This window comes from Limanda limanda, chromosome 17, assembly GCF_963576545.1.
Source record: "Limanda limanda chromosome 17, fLimLim1.1, whole genome shotgun sequence".
Lineage (NCBI taxonomy): Eukaryota > Metazoa > Chordata > Actinopteri > Pleuronectiformes > Pleuronectidae > Limanda > Limanda limanda.
Window position 1 is genome coordinate 20,156,137 of NC_083652.1, and position 18,543 is coordinate 20,174,679.

General features: G+C 42.0%; 1 protein-coding gene across 1 annotated transcript in view; it reads right to left on the minus strand.

Moving 5' to 3' along the window:
• Positions 1–16,377, minus strand: part of LOC133023459 (ras-related protein Rab-26-like) — a 44,470-nt gene extending 28,093 nt beyond the window's left edge. The window contains exons 1-2 of the mRNA XM_061090493.1: positions 16,201–16,377; positions 13,762–13,872 (exon numbers count right to left, since the gene is read on the minus strand). Coding sequence (XP_060946476.1) covers positions 13,762–13,872; positions 16,201–16,377 — 288 coding nt within the window. The remainder of the gene's footprint in view (positions 1–13,761; positions 13,873–16,200) is intronic.
• Between the last annotated feature and the right edge of the window lie 2,166 nt (positions 16,378–18,543).

Genomic DNA, 18,543 nt, shown 5'->3' on the forward strand with positions numbered 1-18,543 from the left:
TACATCTTTAAAATAGAGTTTTGAATGATGTTTTTATTGCTCAGAGTTTAATTTGCGTTTATCTTTTTTTTGTTAAAAATTCCCAAAATTTCCCGAGCTTAACTTCCCATGGAATGTTTCCGGAAAGTTTCCGGAAATTTACCGGAAACTTTCCGCCCCTTTGCAACCCTACAGCCAATCCAAGCAGATATTGAGCGAGAGGCGGGGAAACACCCTGAATTGACAGGGTTGACAAGCAGAGACTAATAAACACACAGGCTAACATTCATACCTGAACGGGAAGTTTAGAGTTGCATATCAATGGAGCACTGGCTCAGGGAGAACATGCGAACTCACAGAAAGGAACTTCTTGCTGTGGTGTGCTGTCTGAACCTGTGAGAGTGACCTGCAGTAATTGAGCCGCATACTCGGTCCACAGAACCCCGGAGCCAGGACTGCTGCACACGGAGCAGTTCACCGGTTTATTCAAAGTTCGGTGGAGCTCAAACTAAGGAATCAGCTGTGGTGGACTTCGACAACCCGCTCATGTTAATGATTCCCAGCAGCCACCGATACGAGTATTGAACTGGTGTCCAAATTCCAATTGCCAAGTGTGATGCTGAGAAGATGGACGGTTCTCGAGATATGCGAGTCACACACAGACAGACAAACAAGACATTTCTGGAATTGTTAGATAAAAGATTGATCCGGGAAAGTGGTGCCGTTCCTCAATGTCTCCTTTTGCTCCGAAGGCATCAACACATGTCCGAAATCAAAGCAGTTGGGGAAAACAGACCAAAGAACAGAGGGAGGATATCTAAACGAGAGGCAGGGCTCTCTACTCCGCAGTCGGCCCAATTTCCAGCTGTCAGGTTGTCTATGTCCTGCTGACACAGACATAATCACACACTCTCACCTACTCTACCAAAAACATTCAGCTTCCTCAACCTCTCCATCTGCTGCAGAGAGGAACGTGTTCCATCTGCTGCTCCTCAATGAAGTTGCTAGTGGAAACAGCTTGTCCATATCAATAACTCAATCTCCCCTCCTCTTCCTCACTCGTCTTTGTCTTACACCATAATGCATCTCAAGTTTAAGCCGCCTTTCAGCTGTTCCCTGTGTTTTACAGACTACGTTACTTTATTTGTACCCTGCAAAAAAAGAGATGGCATCCATCCAAAGAAATTATATCACACTGACAGAAGACAAGACCACAAAAACTATTGATAAGGCCAAATGTGCAAATATAGCTATAACCCAATAGTCCTAATGTATTTATAAGATTACACACATTCCACAGTTTGACCTTTGATAGATGTGTCTTTGTGTGTGTGGGCAAGTTTTCTAAAATCAATGAACATATCCTCGGATTTTTTATGTGTTAAGTTGGAGGAATGACTCCTCTGTAGTTGTTTTTGTGGAAGCTCTTGATTTAGTTGAGGTCAAATCATAATTACCAGTGTATCAAGCAGACATGGACTTTGAGGCCTGTGAATTAAATCAGCCACAAGATGATGCTCTCAAATACAATTACTGGAGAAATAACTACTGCTATGGGTAAACTGCTTAGAACCTACGGTCAGCCTAGTATTATCTATGAGTATCTGTTAAGTAACTGTTGTTATGATCAGCATGTATGAAGCAGACACCCCCCCACCTTCATTATCTAAGAAGCTAATCATATTTTTATTATCTCCTCTCCTAGATACAGTCGGCTCAGCATTTTCGAAACCCCTTCCTACAAATACGTTCAAATTAAGAAGCACTGCATATTCTCCTGGTGACAGAGAGAGAGAGCACAATATATCACATCTACACCAGACACGCAGATAATGCAAACAATGGAGTTCATTCATTCATTAAAAGGGCTACACTTGCTGAGCCGGCACAGTTGGCAGAGATTAGGCCCTTGTTCATGTGGTCACCATGGTTTTGGCTCCTGACTTCTATGTTTTGAATTCAAGACTTTTGTGAGGGTGTGCAGGACAGAGAGGGGGAGAAAGTTCACTGTGCATCACTGGCAAAAAGTCTCTTTTCCCCAAAACACGTCTGACAGGGAAGTCGGTGTAATAGCCGGAACCTTTCTGTTATGGACTCCAACTCACTCGGGGAAACAGAGACTAATTGAAAGAGCTGTGGACCTCTGGGCTCCTTCAGACAAGCAAACCTGCTCCCGCAACAACTCAGGCTCGCTCGTTTTATTTCCACGGCTCAGAGGCGCCGGCAGAGCTAGAGAGCTGCTGCAGAAGATCAGGGCAAATGAATGAAGAAATAAACTAAACTTGGATAGGTAAAATTGATGATCTGGTACCACAACGCATAGGTTAACATGCACTTGTATCTATAAAAATTCCCAAGCCAGAGCAATTCGCTACTTCCAAGCCTCACTTTCCTGAACTGTGCTGTAAAGCCTTGAAAATGTGACATCCAACCAGATGTTCACATGATTTAAGTGGTTAAACTTTGCTCTTTCTGTTTCAGCCCGTGTTTCGGATTAACGCTCCTTCCTGGAAAAAGCCTCTCATGAGTGTTTTGATCCATCACCTGTAACCTGCAGCAGAGCACTCACACCTACGCAGGCACTTTTCTCTGATGCTGTATCACAAAGCCTTGACCTGGAGCTCTTCCCCAGGCTCCTCTCACACGCTGGCCTGCTGCAAATCAAAATGGCAACGCCACGCTATGGCTGTGTGTGTGTGTTGTGTGACCATGTGCGAAGATGAATAACGGCGATCGGGGGCAGTCTTCAGTTTTACCTGAATATATAAACATACACAGAGACAGCGTATGGTGCGTTTTGCAATCACACACATCCAAACACCGCCACTATAAGCACAGCCAAACTGAAAATGTTGCATATGCTTCTCAGAATTTCTACACTCCTGAAAGATATTTCATGCAATGATGCGCCACACTCTCAAGAATATTGTTGAAAACAAACCTCAAACATAAACTGTGTCAAAAATATAATCTCTTCAATCCTCAGACGGAAAACAGAAACCATCAAACACAAAGATCGGGCTCCTCGATGTGGCCTTTAGGGTCTCGACTATGTACTACAACTTAGCAAAAACAGGTTTGGGTGAAAACACAAGTTCTGGAACCAAGTAATAAAAGTACATTCCCACGATTCCACTGAAATGTATATGATAAGACACTAAACATGTAAACAACGTGTTTTTTTTAAACCAGCCTTGTTAATGTGTCATGATGAACGAAATAATGATCAATACGGTTGTTAGACCTCAACGATTCAAGCTGAGTTTTGACACTGAATTGAAACACTACTTTTGTTTGTTTACAAGAAAACTCAACCAGAGGAGATTTAATGAGGATGTTGCGCCGCCTGTGATGTTGCAATTTGACTTTTGAGCAAAAGACAAAAAGACGTTTTTCAAGGAAATTGTCCTGTTCGAATCAACTTGTTTATTTGTTTGAACACACAATTTCACGGATAACAATTGGTTTGCGAGTTGATATTAGAATAAGTTATATAAAAGCAACTTGAATGCGCAAACTAATGCATCTCTTTTTTGATGAATGTCCCTCTGTCTTTTGCTTTACTGTCTGTTTCCCATCTCTGCCTCTCATCTGCTTCATCGTGAAATGCTCCCACATTCAAACAGCTCAACTCGCTGCTTCTTTCATGCCACGGTTAAATATTCATGATGCTCATCAGGGCTCTCCTCTCTACATCCCTGTGACATTAAGGCAGCATGTGGCAAAGCTGCTTTTCATTAACTACCATAGACTGGTTAATTACAAACATCTCCCTGGGCACAAGTGAACCCCAGCCCACTCTCACACAAACACACATGCTCACACACACACACACTTACACGTGGATGTTCACGTTTACATAAACAGAATTGGGCAGTAATTCAAGTGTAGCTGAACGTTTGACATTTTTCAATTTAATAAGGGCTGAGTCTTGTGCCTGAACAAAATAAAACAGCTTACCCCTGATTATAATACAACTAGGCCAACACACAGGACAATTAGCGATGATCAAAAGGGCTTGAAAATGTTTATATAATCTATGTATATATAGATATACATTGTTCCATTGTAACTTATTTTTCCATCTTAATTCAATTCTTCTTTTTCTTTCCCAAGCAGGAAAAAACTATTACTGCCACTTGCTGGCATGATTACGCCTGGCACTTAAACTGCACCCACTCAGAGGAGGCAGGCGCTCTGACAGGCAGGCAGGAGAGTGGATAATGGAGAAATCAGTCGGTCAAGCATTCACCTTCTATAAAATACATGCAGAAGCTGGAAACGAGTGAAAGACGGATGCATAAGGACCATCATGAATGAGGAGACGGAGACATCAACAGTGACGGAGGAGATTTTTGAGATGGGTCCATTATTGTCATTTCACCCATCAGACCTGCCTCTCTCGCTGCAGTCTTATATTCCTCATAAATGTGAATAATAAACATTTCCAGCCTCATATTACAGTTTCTGCTGGTTGCGAGTCTTCAAACACTCAAAGTGTCAGTATGTAACTTTTATTATGCTCTAAGAGATTCTGGTCTGCTCCTCTAGCACCAAGGCTGTCTGACTCGGAGAAGAGCATGCTCTAGATTCCTGCATTAGCTGAGACAGATGCAGGTGGAGTGAAGGGCTGGGGGGAGGAGGTGGAGTTAAGGGCTGCTAGCACAACGCCTGATTTCCAGGTTGCATTTAGTAGCAAGTAGAAACACTTTCTCTGCTGTTCAGCTCAGGATTTAACATGGACAAGAGGAATAAATGCAAAGGATCACAAGTCCTGAAGCAGCGTAACCTCTGTATTAATTATGACCTCATCACACACTGTTTAAAATCATGGTCAGATATTGATAATTTAAAATCAATTAATTTTACACAGACACTACAGGCATCTTCTCTACAAGCAAATTTTCTGTGACACCACTTCCCTGTGCAACAGAAACACAGTTTCAGCAGTGGGAGGGAAACAAACACACGTCCTTCAACTTGTCGAAGCATCAAAGCTTGACTGCTCTCCCTGCGTCCTTCATTTTACTCCTGCTGACCTATGTTGACTAAAAATAAAGCTGCTCAATTAACTGTGCAAAACAACATTAAAATTAAAGTATATGCAAAATGCATCTAGGGCCAGAGTGGTAATAACGTGAGGGTTCACTCGTTGCACGAGTCACAATCTCAAACATCTGAAGCCGAGAACCTTGTGATTTTTGACCATAACAGAGACACTTCAAAACGCAGTGTCTTTACAGTAGAATGATGTTTGTACTGAAGAAGTCGGACGCAACTTCCACTGAGTGTATGCATTCAACCACGCACACACACACATACTTAAATGCCTAACCCTAAATCTTACCTCCACATTAAGGTTTCAACAACAGTTAAATGATTCAGCTCTTGATTAATCAATTAATAATCCTGTCCACAGAACAGCAGACTAGAGCAACAAAGCGTTAAAGTAGCCTGCGTCCTAAAACATGACTCGTGAGCAGGTTGATGCAGTTTCCTTGGATGTTTTGTGCCAATGATGATGTAAGAGCGACAACAAACAATACAGACAGAAGAGAGAGAGACAGATGCATAACAAGATCTGAATGCCTGGATCTCCCACTGTTCATTAACAGTTTCCACATCTGTTGAGCTCTGTGATCAGTGTGAGTTTGTATACTGTGTGTGAATGTACGTGTTTGTTCGTGTCGCTGGATGTGTGACCGAACGGAAACCAAGCCAGGATCTCACTTCATGATTGAGCGCAAGGGAGACAGACGGCCACCCCCCCCATCCCACCCCACCCCATCAATAATCTAATGACAGAGGGATGAATTTTTCATTAAAGGAATTTTAATGTTTAATGTCCTCACCTCGCTCAGGAAATATACACAACCCGATTCCGTCTGAACTTTAACACACATATGCTCTCACCTCATCAAAGTGAAATAACATCTCATCCGTGTGCGACTGTGGGCGGAGCCTCGGATCAGTTAAGTGAACGTCGGACATATTTCCAGCCCATTTAAGCACTAAGCTGTTATCAGTGCTATTGATCACACGACGAGGGGCTTCGGTTTCCACATCAACCATCAAGCACTGTTTACTGGGTGGTTGAGCAAACCACAGTAAATACAACCCCCTCTGATGAATTGCACGTCCACATGGGGATGATTGGCTCTGCATTCTGGAGGTCAGAGGTCAGGCAAGAAATCTTTATTTACAGCTTCAATTTGAGGGGGGATGACAGAGAACATCAACAACGTCTGGTAGTTGTCGTTGGTTTAAGAAAAGGAAATTGTGCAGGAAACGTAAAGAACTAAAGACCATTAGGGGCAGACGCCGATATATATCTATTTATATCAATTGTATCAATATAGTTTATAGACAAACCTGTATTTATTTTAAGCATAAACACATTACAAGACTATGACCAAGATTTTATTGAGTAGGAAATGTATAAGCTATATATCACAGACTTCACAAATCAACAAGTCAAGATGAGAACATTTTACAAAGCATAAAAAATACAGCTTTTAATCTGATTAAGCTCTTTTTGGATTATGAAAATAATGAGTATTAATAAAGCTGTGATGAACTCAAATCTGCCCCTGATAACCTATTGGTTGGTCTCTACACTGGATAAGGATGCTCCAAGTTGAATAAATACCGTTTCATATCAGCTACATGTAAATATTAACAGTATCATCAATGTGATCCCCGTGGCAAATTCACAGCTGAATAAAACCTCAAGTATCTGAGATGCCAGCGACTTTCTTCCATCTCCATACTGTGTCTTTTTTTAAATGGTGACTGGGTTCAGCACATTGAAAACAAGTTAGGTCTGAGCAGCAGAAAACGGCAGCTTGTGTTGTGTTGGAGGGCGGAAGATTTATTTTTCATGCATCTTTCAGTCTAATAGCTGCAAAGTCCTTAAATGCAGGAGCAGGAGTGCTGACATGTATCCACACTTCACGTTCTGTTAAAATCAGACGACTGAAAGGTTTGAGCAAAAAAAGGTTGCAGTCGACTGATCCTCCCCCCCAGCCCCACATACATACTAAGTACACCCAAAAATAACATCAGTGAAATCGGAATAGACGCTGTTGGTTAGGTGCACAACTCGTCTCTACCTCCACATGTAAACTGGATTTTACATGATGCTCCAGCTCCACCAGCGAGGTGTGAAACCTCCGGTCGGACTTGTGACACACAGGAGTGTCACTGGTGTAAATGGAAACGAGAAGGGTCAAGCGACAGGATAGTGGAGGAGGTATGGTTATGCTTCAAGCTGAACATTTTTTGGGAAAGTGGACAAGTGGAAAGCACCTGCACCTCCTCTCTGATCCCCATCCCTTTCTTTTTTTTTGTCAGTACCATGAGTATCCTGAGCTTTGAGTGACGCACTCTTTTTTATTTTCATTTGTGCAGGTGAATAAAGTTCACCCTGTGGAAATTGTGATTAAACACAGCACAACTTCCTTCAAGTCGGAAACACAAATGGTGCTCCGTTTATTTAGCATCCATGTAGCATCAAAACAAAACAACCAAGATGGCGTTACATATCCCAGCATGCCCTGGGGTCTCAGACGTCATTACGTTCCCATCATGCATTGGGATCCTGACGTCATCACGCTACCCGGCATGCCCTGGGGTCGACGTCATCACCCACATAGGACTCTGACGCCGAACACATTAAGTAAATAACGGTGTGAAACTATACTGAGCACAAGGGTGAATTATGTAAGTCCCCATTCACTACAACCATGTTGATATTTATATACAAATATGCAAAATGCTAGGGTAACCTTGCCATCAAGACATTGTGTCCATCGTGAAGGACGGTCACAATTAACTGTTTCAATGTAGCGTGACTACACTGGAGCTGCTCATCAGATCTGAGGGATGAACTACAACCCGTCTGCTGCTAATTCTCCGGTTACCTGTGCAAACCTTTTGTGGATTCAGCTGCAACGTTTGTTTACATTGATGACACCGTGTTGACTAAAGGATTTCTATTAACAATGAGATCATTCACTCCAACCGCCCACTCACAAGAGATGACGCTGGTGATCAAATGACAATGACAATATCTTTGCAGTAAATCATTGTAAAGTAAAGCAGTGTTGTGATGTTTCATCTGGTATGGGCTGCACAGTGACACTGGGAAACAGACTCTAACTCCAGAATGTAACAAACCCCTCTACTGTGCAGACTGTGGTCTTCAGACCTGTGATGATGAAGATGGCAGAGCTGGTATCAGGGATATGTTGGTTTCATATCTGGTTAGTGGGAGGAAGTGGAGATGCATCGTCCATCTTTATATACAGTCTATGGTTGTCATGGTTGTCCATCTAATAGTTGTTCGAAGAATTGACGTAAGCCAAAAAATTTAAACCTGATTCTGGCGCTAGAGAAAAGGTCAAGGAATATCCATCCTCTAGACTAGGGAACATAAAGACCTGTGCAATAATTTTAACTGTTATCCATTCTTATAATTTGAGGTATTTCAGTTTGGACCAAACAGCAGAACAAGTCAATATAGGATCTTGGTAAAGTTGTTCAAATGTGTTTTGATGGTGAAACTTGTGGAGGCATAAGAAGTCTCACACACACACACACACACACGACTGACAGCTGGGGGCTGCTCCCTTGTCTCAGTGGAGGCGAGTGCTGCTTGTCTCCTCCCCACTGGATTTACATCCGTTAAGATGACTGAGGGATTAACGTCTCTCCGGTGTCAGAGAGTGAGGAGGAAAATATGAGGGAAGGTGGTTTTTCCCACTCCATTGGAAATGAGGGCAAGGTTGTTGAAGGAATATTATTAATTGGCCTTACTGCTTCTCCTAGGAATTAGTTGCTCCCCTTTTGTCCCCAATTATCTGACTCACGCGTAATGATCCCACAGTTCTCTCCCAAAGAAATTGCTTTTCAAGCCTCGCTTTCAAACAAAGACATTTTGACCCTGTTCACGGAGACTGACTCTTCCCTTGAGCTGAAAACATTGTATTTCTGTCAGTTACAGTGGTGACTCATCGAGTTTACAGCGAGAGATAGGCCTACCAACTTCCCTGCCTGTGTGTGGGACTTAAAAGGGATTAAAAGTGTAAATAAATGTTTGCCTTCCGGCTACAATATTTAAAAGAATAAACAACACACATTAAATATTTTATGTTCTCGAGAGTATCTACCCAATGCTGCACCGTGGAGAAAAGTGACAGAAAAATGAAGCAAGTTTTAAGTATGATGGATCTAAACAATTACAGTATGGGGAATTGATATTGGACTATCAGTGTGTAATTGAGACAAAGTGGCTGACATGACAGTTATTAAATGATATTGGAAACAGATTGGTAGAATGGCCTAATACACCGAACATGGTGATGGAACCCCAGTCTGGACTAGGGGTTCAGCACCATGGACAGCTCCCACCACAGACTGTACCACAGCTCGGTTAAAGATTTGTACTTGGCACGGCCGTCTTCTATTTATTTATTTTAATAAAAGGTAGTGAATTAAAGACCCAAAGAGAACAAACACAACCTTTTCAATAAAAAAAGTGATCTGAAAACAGATCCATCCAAAACTAAGGGGGCACTCACTGGATTGCGTACCTCCGCCAAGGCCGAACAGTCCCCTGATAAAACCACATTTAATCTCACTAGATACAGATTTTTATTTGGATTAGCACCAAATTACACAGACACAGCTGATTTGCCTCATCAAGATCCATGATTTATTGTCTGAAAAATCAATGTAAAGGTTGAAAAAACACCCAATCTTATCAATACAGATAGTGAAAAAGCATTCCTGGATCTATCCCCTGATATAAACCAACATTTTATGGGTTCTCTCCTGACCCATATTGCATCCTTCCACCTGGTTTGGTTATAATCTGTCCACTAGTGCAACTGTAATCCTGCTAACTAACAGAAAAAGTATCAGAAGAAAAGATAATCTCCTCGGGAATAAAACCCTGTTTGTTGTACAAACAAAATAGGTGAACATACTTCATATAATGAGAAAAATATTCTAAACCCTGCAGAGAACTGATCACACCAATACAGTAAGTACTGCTTGTGTACTCTGATATAATGAAGCTTATTCTTCTGATCCGTAGAGCTCAATTAATGAGGCACATGAATGTACCACACTAGGTCACATATTGCTTACTTAAATTCAATAGTGTCTTTTGTGTCAATCCCACTCACACTGCCCGTGTGCTTCCAACACACTAGAGCCCCAAATGTGTTTTCATCCACAGCTGAAACTACAGCAATAGAAACTGTACTTCAGTTTGAGTAATGTTTGATAAGAAAATGCACTGCCAAGTCATTTTTAAAAACTTCTTAAAGCATTAAGATGAATGAAACTAATGCATCTGTGACCCGCTTTCAAAGATGTACACTATATCTCCAGTCTGAATCAGTGGAGCCTGAGCCTCAGTGCCAGAGACAGGGCGGGGGAGCTGGAAGGTATTGTGTGAATGACTAATGCTTTGTTTTGGCCCTTTCTTAAGATTTGTTGACGGAGGGAAAAGGCTGAATAACACCATGCATCTTAATAATTATCCCAGACCCAACAAAGAACGGCATTACAGTTTCATCTTTGTCTCCGACTAATGAGAAAATTAATTAATGTGAAGTTATTATTCTCTGATACCAACATAAAGCTTGAATATGTGAACTGACATCTTTGGACTCCTTTTGATTAACTCCTTTTGTTTAATGGCTTTTTAAATCTGAATTAAAACTGACACTGCTTCTCACAATTTAACGTCTTCAATGTGTCTAATATTTAATTAAAAACTAAATCCAATGACAAAAAAACTGTGCCTTTTCTCTTCTGCTGTCTGTTGAGATATGAATAAAGGCGTGGAGAGCCAGGCCTTGGTATGAAAGTCAGGGTCGGTGGAGTCTCAAAAGGTTAAGTCTTTTTCATTCTATGAAGAAAACTACATTTGTCCTCCACTGATAAAGTCTGATCCTCACATCGTATCTCAAGGAGCTGGAAGAGGTACAAGTGATGTAAGTTGTGATTAAAGAGGAAAGGAGAGAAGAACATGTCCTCGTCCTGTGATTTGTGTTTGTGTGTCTCTATGCACGATGCAAATCTTTACTTTCGCGAGGGAGAACAAATCAAAGTTTCTTACACAGTAGGAAAAAAAAACTTCTGCCTGAGCGACAGGGGTCATTGACACCGGACTGATGCCTGCCCCCTTCCCTTCTGATGGAAGCAGCACACCGACTCCTTCAAGCTCAAGCGTCAGAGGCCACACATTCAAACCCAAAGCTCAGTTAGGAACTGTATTACCATGGCAACAGGTGACCTGGAGGTGCTACATCACAGTTGGCATGTGGACTGTATGATCTGATCTTCTACTCCAAGTTTTCTACAGATTTTTAAGCCAAATATAGTTCATAGCTCTCGGGAGTTGTATAAATGCTTCTGAGGGAGAGACAAAGGCAATGCCTGCAATCTTTTATCTTATAAAGCTGTAAATTTTAGTGAGGTTACAGGTACTATGCACCGCTTACGTGGACTGAGAGACATCTATTTACCTTGGAGACTCCCAAGCTTTATGGTTTCCTGTTTTTTGTAACGTATTTAGCTGCTTACATCATATGATTGAGCTTTGTCGCTTCTGCTTATTGTAGTTTTGTGCTCATCTCTTGTTCTCATATCTCTCTTGGAGAAGACTTTGGTCCGTTTCCTATTAATGTTTGGCAGCAATTCTCTTTCAGAGTAAGATATAACAAGGTAAGACCTACATGGAATTAATATGATTAGATACAATATTCTCTCTCTCTTTGAATTTATTGCCCTTCATAGGGAGATTCTCTAATAAAATCCAATGTTACTTGTATTTCCTATTCGGACTGCCTGGATTTTAAGATTAACAAGGTACCAGTGCAGCTCAGTAATCCTGAGAACATGCTGAGGTTTAAACGAGATGAGATCACAATAAACAAGATGGGGAGGGAAAACACAGCATCGCACTGCAGCTTTGAAGTGGAAACCGGATCAAATCCCCATACGGAGCAAATTGTTTTTTTTCTTTCCCAGCAAATAATGAGGATCAAAACTGTCTTTCCTAAAAATAACAATCACTCCCTGCCTCTCTGTGTCTCGGTGCATCCACCGTGGGAAGACAAACACAGAGGACCTTCATGTTTTTCTTCTCAACAAAGTTCGCTTTCTCAACTTCGCAAAACAAATACATTGTTTATGCAATTCGTGGAGTCGCATAAACGGTAAATTTAAATATATGAATACAAAGATTTTCTCTCAAAATTGTCATGATAATTTAGTTGATTTCATTGAAAAATGGAAATGTCTCATTCCTAACCTATAGGATGAGGTTTCAGTTGCGCTGAGAAACTGAGCCATTTAACCCGAAACCATGCAGAAGAGAATGGGAGCCTTGAGGACTGATAATGAAATTATTCATGTCACAAAGCTTGGTGCCACACTGCGATTAAACAAGTCAATATGAGGAAAGAGCCGACTGAGCACTAAACTCTATGAGTTTTGCACTTTTTCCTCCCCGAGTGGTAAATGCAGCGAAGAGAAATAGCTGATGAAGGTCTCTGCTTTGAGAAGATAGGCCCAAACGTACACTGGGGCTACAGACACTGTGTTGTAAGAGATGTTACATAAGTAAATAAATCAACTGTTCATCCGCCCACTTACTCATCCAAACCCACACACAGGGCTATAGAATGGTTGGAAAATTTAGTTGAACACTTGCACACAAAAGGCAGCCCATGTGAATATGCCTTGCCGGGGTTTAATGGGTCTAATGCTGCACCTGCTCTTTATGTAAAGGTGATAACATGGTAACTTTAAAAAAGCTTCTTAAACTAAATTACCACGATAGGTTTGAGGAAAAAGTAAAAGGTCAACCTGCATGTAGAGTTTCCATCATGGTATAGAGACAAATGCTGCGGTCATATTATCAGCCGGATTAAACCCCGACCTGGAAGGTGTCGATGTCAGGTGGGTTCGGAAATGATCAATGGGGATTGGCCGCGACAATCTATCAACTTATATCATGTAATGTGTTGTAATGTAGGCCACTTTGGACGCCATATTTGTTTACATCCTTGTGCTCTGGAGTCAGTTTTGTGCGCTCCCTGTCTGGCGTAGAAGATGGCAAGCTATGATTGGTCGAGAGAAGAACTGGAAGAAGTCAGTCATGTCTACAATCATCCAATCTGACAAAGCGACACTGAGTGTGTGTGTGTGTGTGTGTCAGTGTGTGTCAGTGTGTGTGTGTGTGTGTGTGTGACTGAATGTACCTGAGCCAGTGAGTGTAAAGGGATCATTTTAAACTGTCAATGAGTGTGTGAAAAAATAAAATTGGATGAAACCTGTAAGTGATTAGAACTAATAACAGTATTAGAAGTGATAAGTACTGGAAAGAGGCAACTGTCTCTTTCTGCCGCCCTGGGTCTTAGTGCCCACCCGTCTGCCTCTCATGGACGGACGGACAGAAAAGACGGACACGGTTTATTCCTGGACGTCCATGTGGGACCACGAAACTGGCACATAAGAGACATTGTTATCACCCAGGGAGCCAAAAAAAAACAACTAAAGCATGTCAAACTAATTTAAGAAATCAATATATCTTGTGAGACTTCTAACATTAGAAACACTCACACAGCTCCAGGCAATAGAATACATGAGACACTGAAAGGCTTATAAAAACCCACTCATACTTATGGCCCCATTTTGATAAAAAGGTACTAAGGGACGTCTGTGGTGGATCGGGCACGTTTGTTTGGTTTTTGTTGAACTCACCCTGAAGTCAATGCCCACGGTGGAGATGAAGCTGCCCGCCAGGAACGCTCCGTCCTTGAAGCGGACCAGGAGACAGGTTTTCCCAACGCCAGAGTCTCCAACCAGCATCACCTGTTCGGGAAAAAAAAACAAGAGGGAAAAGCTCAGACAGGAACGACTGGAAGGGTAAACAAAGAAACACAAACACAAAATATGTACAACCAGAGGTATAAGTTATAAATATTCAGATTGTCTGACTGCTCGATGAGGGCAAGTATCAGACAACACTGAAATAACTCACAACATATACACACAAACACAAACAAACAGGGAGATGCCTGCAATTTTATTTATGAATATTAATGATATTTTGGTTCTTGGCCAGTGAAGATGTATGAAGGTATATATGAGCGAGTATGCTGCTGCTCATTTTAGCAGCCAGTGGATTTCTGCAGCCCCTGGTCTGTATGTGAGACTCTGTATGTTTCCTTCCCACTGAAAATAATGTTTCTCACATTTTCTCTTTATATTCGGAGCTGTGATGAAGTTACAGGTCTGATCTGATCACTGGTATCAGGTTGGCTGAAGGACTGTGGGGCCCCCAGACCACGGAAATCATAAAGTCAGTGCCCCTTGGGTGCAGATGGGAGAGTGGAAGAGCCAAGTGATGTAGTAACGGGTATAAGAGAAACACGTCTGAGGCTCGAGCCCTCTCTGCTATCTTCTCATTTCTCCTTCTCTGCATCCACTCTCATTCTCTTGTCCTGTTTCCCCGTGCCTCCTTTATGCAGCTCTGCAGGAGGAGCCACCTGGTCTTTCTAAATTAAATGTATGGAGTCTCCTCAGTGAAGATTAATGCTCTTACAGAAAACACAGGATATGATGACATGTGGCACAATGGACCACAAATGACAATCACTTTTCTTTACAGGAAATAGTAGAGGTCGAATTCTGAAAAGCTTCAGATTTTGACCCAGACATGCAAACAGATAAAAATTAAATCTGCCTTAAACTGTATGTTACTACTCACACTGATTAATTGAATATAAGAACAGGAGATGTATGATAAATATTCAAGGAAAGAAACTTGGAGACCAGAGAATTTGAATTTTTTCCTGTAATTGTTAATTTGCTGGCTACAAGCTTATAGTTGTCATCAATGCATTACAAAAAAATACAAACAATTTACATAATATCCAGAGTTGACAGAGTGAAGTGTCCTCGATGGAACAATCGATTCAAAACAAAAGCTGTGTTTCGTTGCACTTGCACCTAAACAGCTGCTTCAAAAACACAAGAGTAGGTGGCACGAGTCCCATTGAAGCCGAGCTGGGAGTGCAGGCTGAGAGTCTGTGGGAGTGAGTCTGTGTTTGTGTTGCAATGAAGTGACAGTTCTGTTCTCACACAAGTGCTCGCATCGTAGTTAGCCAAAGAGAGATAACAATTGCACACAGTTAATACAAACCCAGCCACCTGTGCTGCTGACAAACACGCACTTGATCCTAAGTTGCACAGCGTGAGCAAACAGTTTGTGTGTGTGTGTGTGTGTGTGTGTGTGTGTGTACTTGAACGTATATCTTTGTGTTTAGCATTTTGAGCAGACACCTTATGGGGACATTTTGGATGGTGCGCACTTTTTAAAGGGCATTTAAAGGGTTACATTTTGCTTTTAGGGTTAGAATTAGGTTTAGGTAAGGGGCTAAAGGGAATACATTATGCCAATGAAAGAAGTACAAGGTGTGTGTGTGTACTTTGGGTTTTTTTGTACCTCTTATAGACCTTTTCCAGCATAAACACAGATTTTGTCCGTACCAGTGGACCTCATGGGGACCAATGCCCGGTCCTAATAAGGCACAACTTTATTTCTGAGGTCCTGGTTAAGGTTAGAGTTTGGCAAGAATCAGTTATGGTTATGGATATGGTTTAAGTGAAAGGAAACTATTCTTCTATCTTTGTGCATAGACCCGACAGAGCGAGGATATTTTTGGAAAGTGAGGACATTTCGATGGGCTGTGATAAGTTAAGGTTAAGGTAAGGGGCTAGGGAAGGTACTATTTCAGTGAGTGTCCCCACTAAGATAGAGAGGTACAAAGGTGTGTGTTTGTATGAGTGTGTACTTTCCCAGGTTATCAATCCTATTGACACAGCTGGTGTCAGCTCTGCTGGCTTGTGAATACAGGTTGACAAAGACAGTGGAAGCTTAACAAGACAGAAACACTGACACACATAAATGAAATAACATAAAGTGTTCCCTGTGTGTATTTTTGTGTGTATCAGAGATAAAGAAAACAGAGAGAAGTCTATATGTGATTTCACCTGAGGGATTATTTCATTTCCTCTGTGTTCAGTGTCTGGTGACCTCTGTGTGTGTGGGTTTGCAGCCTGTGCACCTCTGAGGTGGAAACACTGGATTAAAGCTCACTTCTGGTTGTGTTGCAGCAGCAGCAGCGTGTGTCTTACCTTGAAAGCGATGTCGTAGAACTCGCTGCTGTTGCTGATGGACGGTCTGCTGGGATGGACCACTCCGTTCATCTGCACCATGGCCGGGCTGCTCCGCGCTGCCTTCCCGGCGGGGGGGCTGCCGGTGGCCGGGCTGCTGGACGCCGCTTTGCCCCTGGCAGACTTCTTGCGAGACATTTCTCAAGATGTTCTTTTTTTTTTTTTTTTTTTTTTAAATCCGAGTGAATTTCAGGTGAAGCAAAAAAAACAATAAAGATAGGAACGAGAAACAAAATCCAGGGCGGGATTGAAAAGTTTGCACAGCGAGGAAGAGTTGAAGTGGCAAGAAATAAATTCACCTGCTCCTCAAACACATGCTGCCCCGGACACCTCTCGACTCAAGAGCAAGGGGGGGGGGAGTAATGATCCCAACAAACTGCACACAGTGGCTTCCGCTGTGGTGGAGCCGCTTCCTGCCGCGGACAGGCTTCTCTCCTCAGGGCAGCAGCTTCGGATCTGAGTCTGGATGGGATGTGGTGTGAGGCTGGAGCTGCAGCACTTTGCACTGAGCAGGAGAGAGAGAGAGAGAGAGAGTCTCTGTTTCCACTGTGTTAACTGGGAGGTGTACGTGGGATCATCACATGTGATTATGAGGGTGACACCTTATATACAGTCTATGGGAAGGGGAGGGGGAGGGGGGGGGGGGGCAGATAGACACAGGACGCTCTCCGTGGTGCTGAAAAATATAACTGCATCTGTACAAACACTGTATGATCACAGGCTTCCACCATAAGGATTCAAACCTTATGGGATCAAAACGTTATGGTACTGTTGTGGATTCAAATGTTCTCTTCTCTGAAAGGACATTTTTTAATATTTTGCATGAATATGGAATATTGAAACAGTCCAAACCTCCATGGTAAGGTGCATAATTGCATATAGTACAATACACTAGAGAAAAACAAAGATGACGTGGGGCAACCTGTCTTTCATCAGACACTTTATGCTGTATAGGAATCTTCTAAAGCCACATGTGTACTTTTAATGTTTTGGGTCAGGCTTATTCGCTATTTTTGTGGATATATTGGCTACACTCTATTTTTTGTAATAGAATATACTAGGTTTTCATATTTCAAAATGTTGGATGCATGCATGAGGTGTAACTGGAGGCCAGAGATAATCAGAATAAAGTAAATGTTTTACATGAAAATAAGATATAATATAATATGAATATGATGTGTTGTCCTTTGGTTGAATTGAACAATTAAGAAACCAGTAATTTGCCAAATAAAAATAAAAAGACAGAGTTAATTTAAGCGACCTGGTTCTATATAAGCAGGGACTTAACTTATATAATGTAAGGAAAAATTAAGTGGTGAAATAAATCAAATGCAGGTAATGACACCCAGCCACCTGTGGAGCGAACATGTGATGTGATTGCAGTTATTCACCACAAGAGGGAGACATGGGAACATGAAATAGGAAGTCAGGTTAAAGTGGACCCTTGATGGTTGCTACTGCATTCAGTTAATGTTTTCTACTAAAGGAATGCGATCATGACGAAATTTGAATCATTTTATGAATATGTCAAGATTACCGATTAGATCAATGTTTGAAATAGGAAGAGTCCGGGTGCATAACATGTAATTATATTTGAAGTGATACAGAGTATGTGGTATAGTTTAGCTTTCTGCTTCCTTCATCCACAATCTGTAGTTGAAATCAGGACAAACCAGAGAACAAGTGGCCTTTCTGTGACTCTTCCCCCAGAACAGTTTTAATTCATAACATCACTCGAAACTCCGAGTCTCTCTATAACCTGGTGGACGTCACGCTGTCCTCCACATATTGTCCACATTTGCAACAAAGAACAGCAGCGTATTCTGATTAGACCCCGGCCTTCTTGTGGCCAGTAATGAGACGCTGTTGCCCCCCGCCCACCCCCTGTCCGTAATCTAGTTTGTTAAGCAATATGAAATTTGTGTATCATCATGTAACTGCCCTCTGATCAAGTGCCAGGCTGTCCAGGCTCATTAGAAGACGCTCAGAGATCATAGCCCAGAGCCCTCATTTGCTCCAGGCGACTGAAATGGGCTCATACGACCTCTGACCTTTACAACGCCGGGTCAAGAACTGTCAAAGAGGCCGTTCTGTTTAACACAAACCATTTTGGAAGATTTGAGATGGATCCAGGGCAATAAACCGGTTTGTGAGTCACGTCCGTGTGTATGTTGAGTTTCTGTGCAAGTGGATGAACGGCGACAATATGTTCGCCTCTTTCTGGATTTGGCAACGGCTGAGGCATTTTTCAGCAAATCCCTATGTGGTGAATATTCATTGTTGGAAACCGTTTGATGTCAAAAT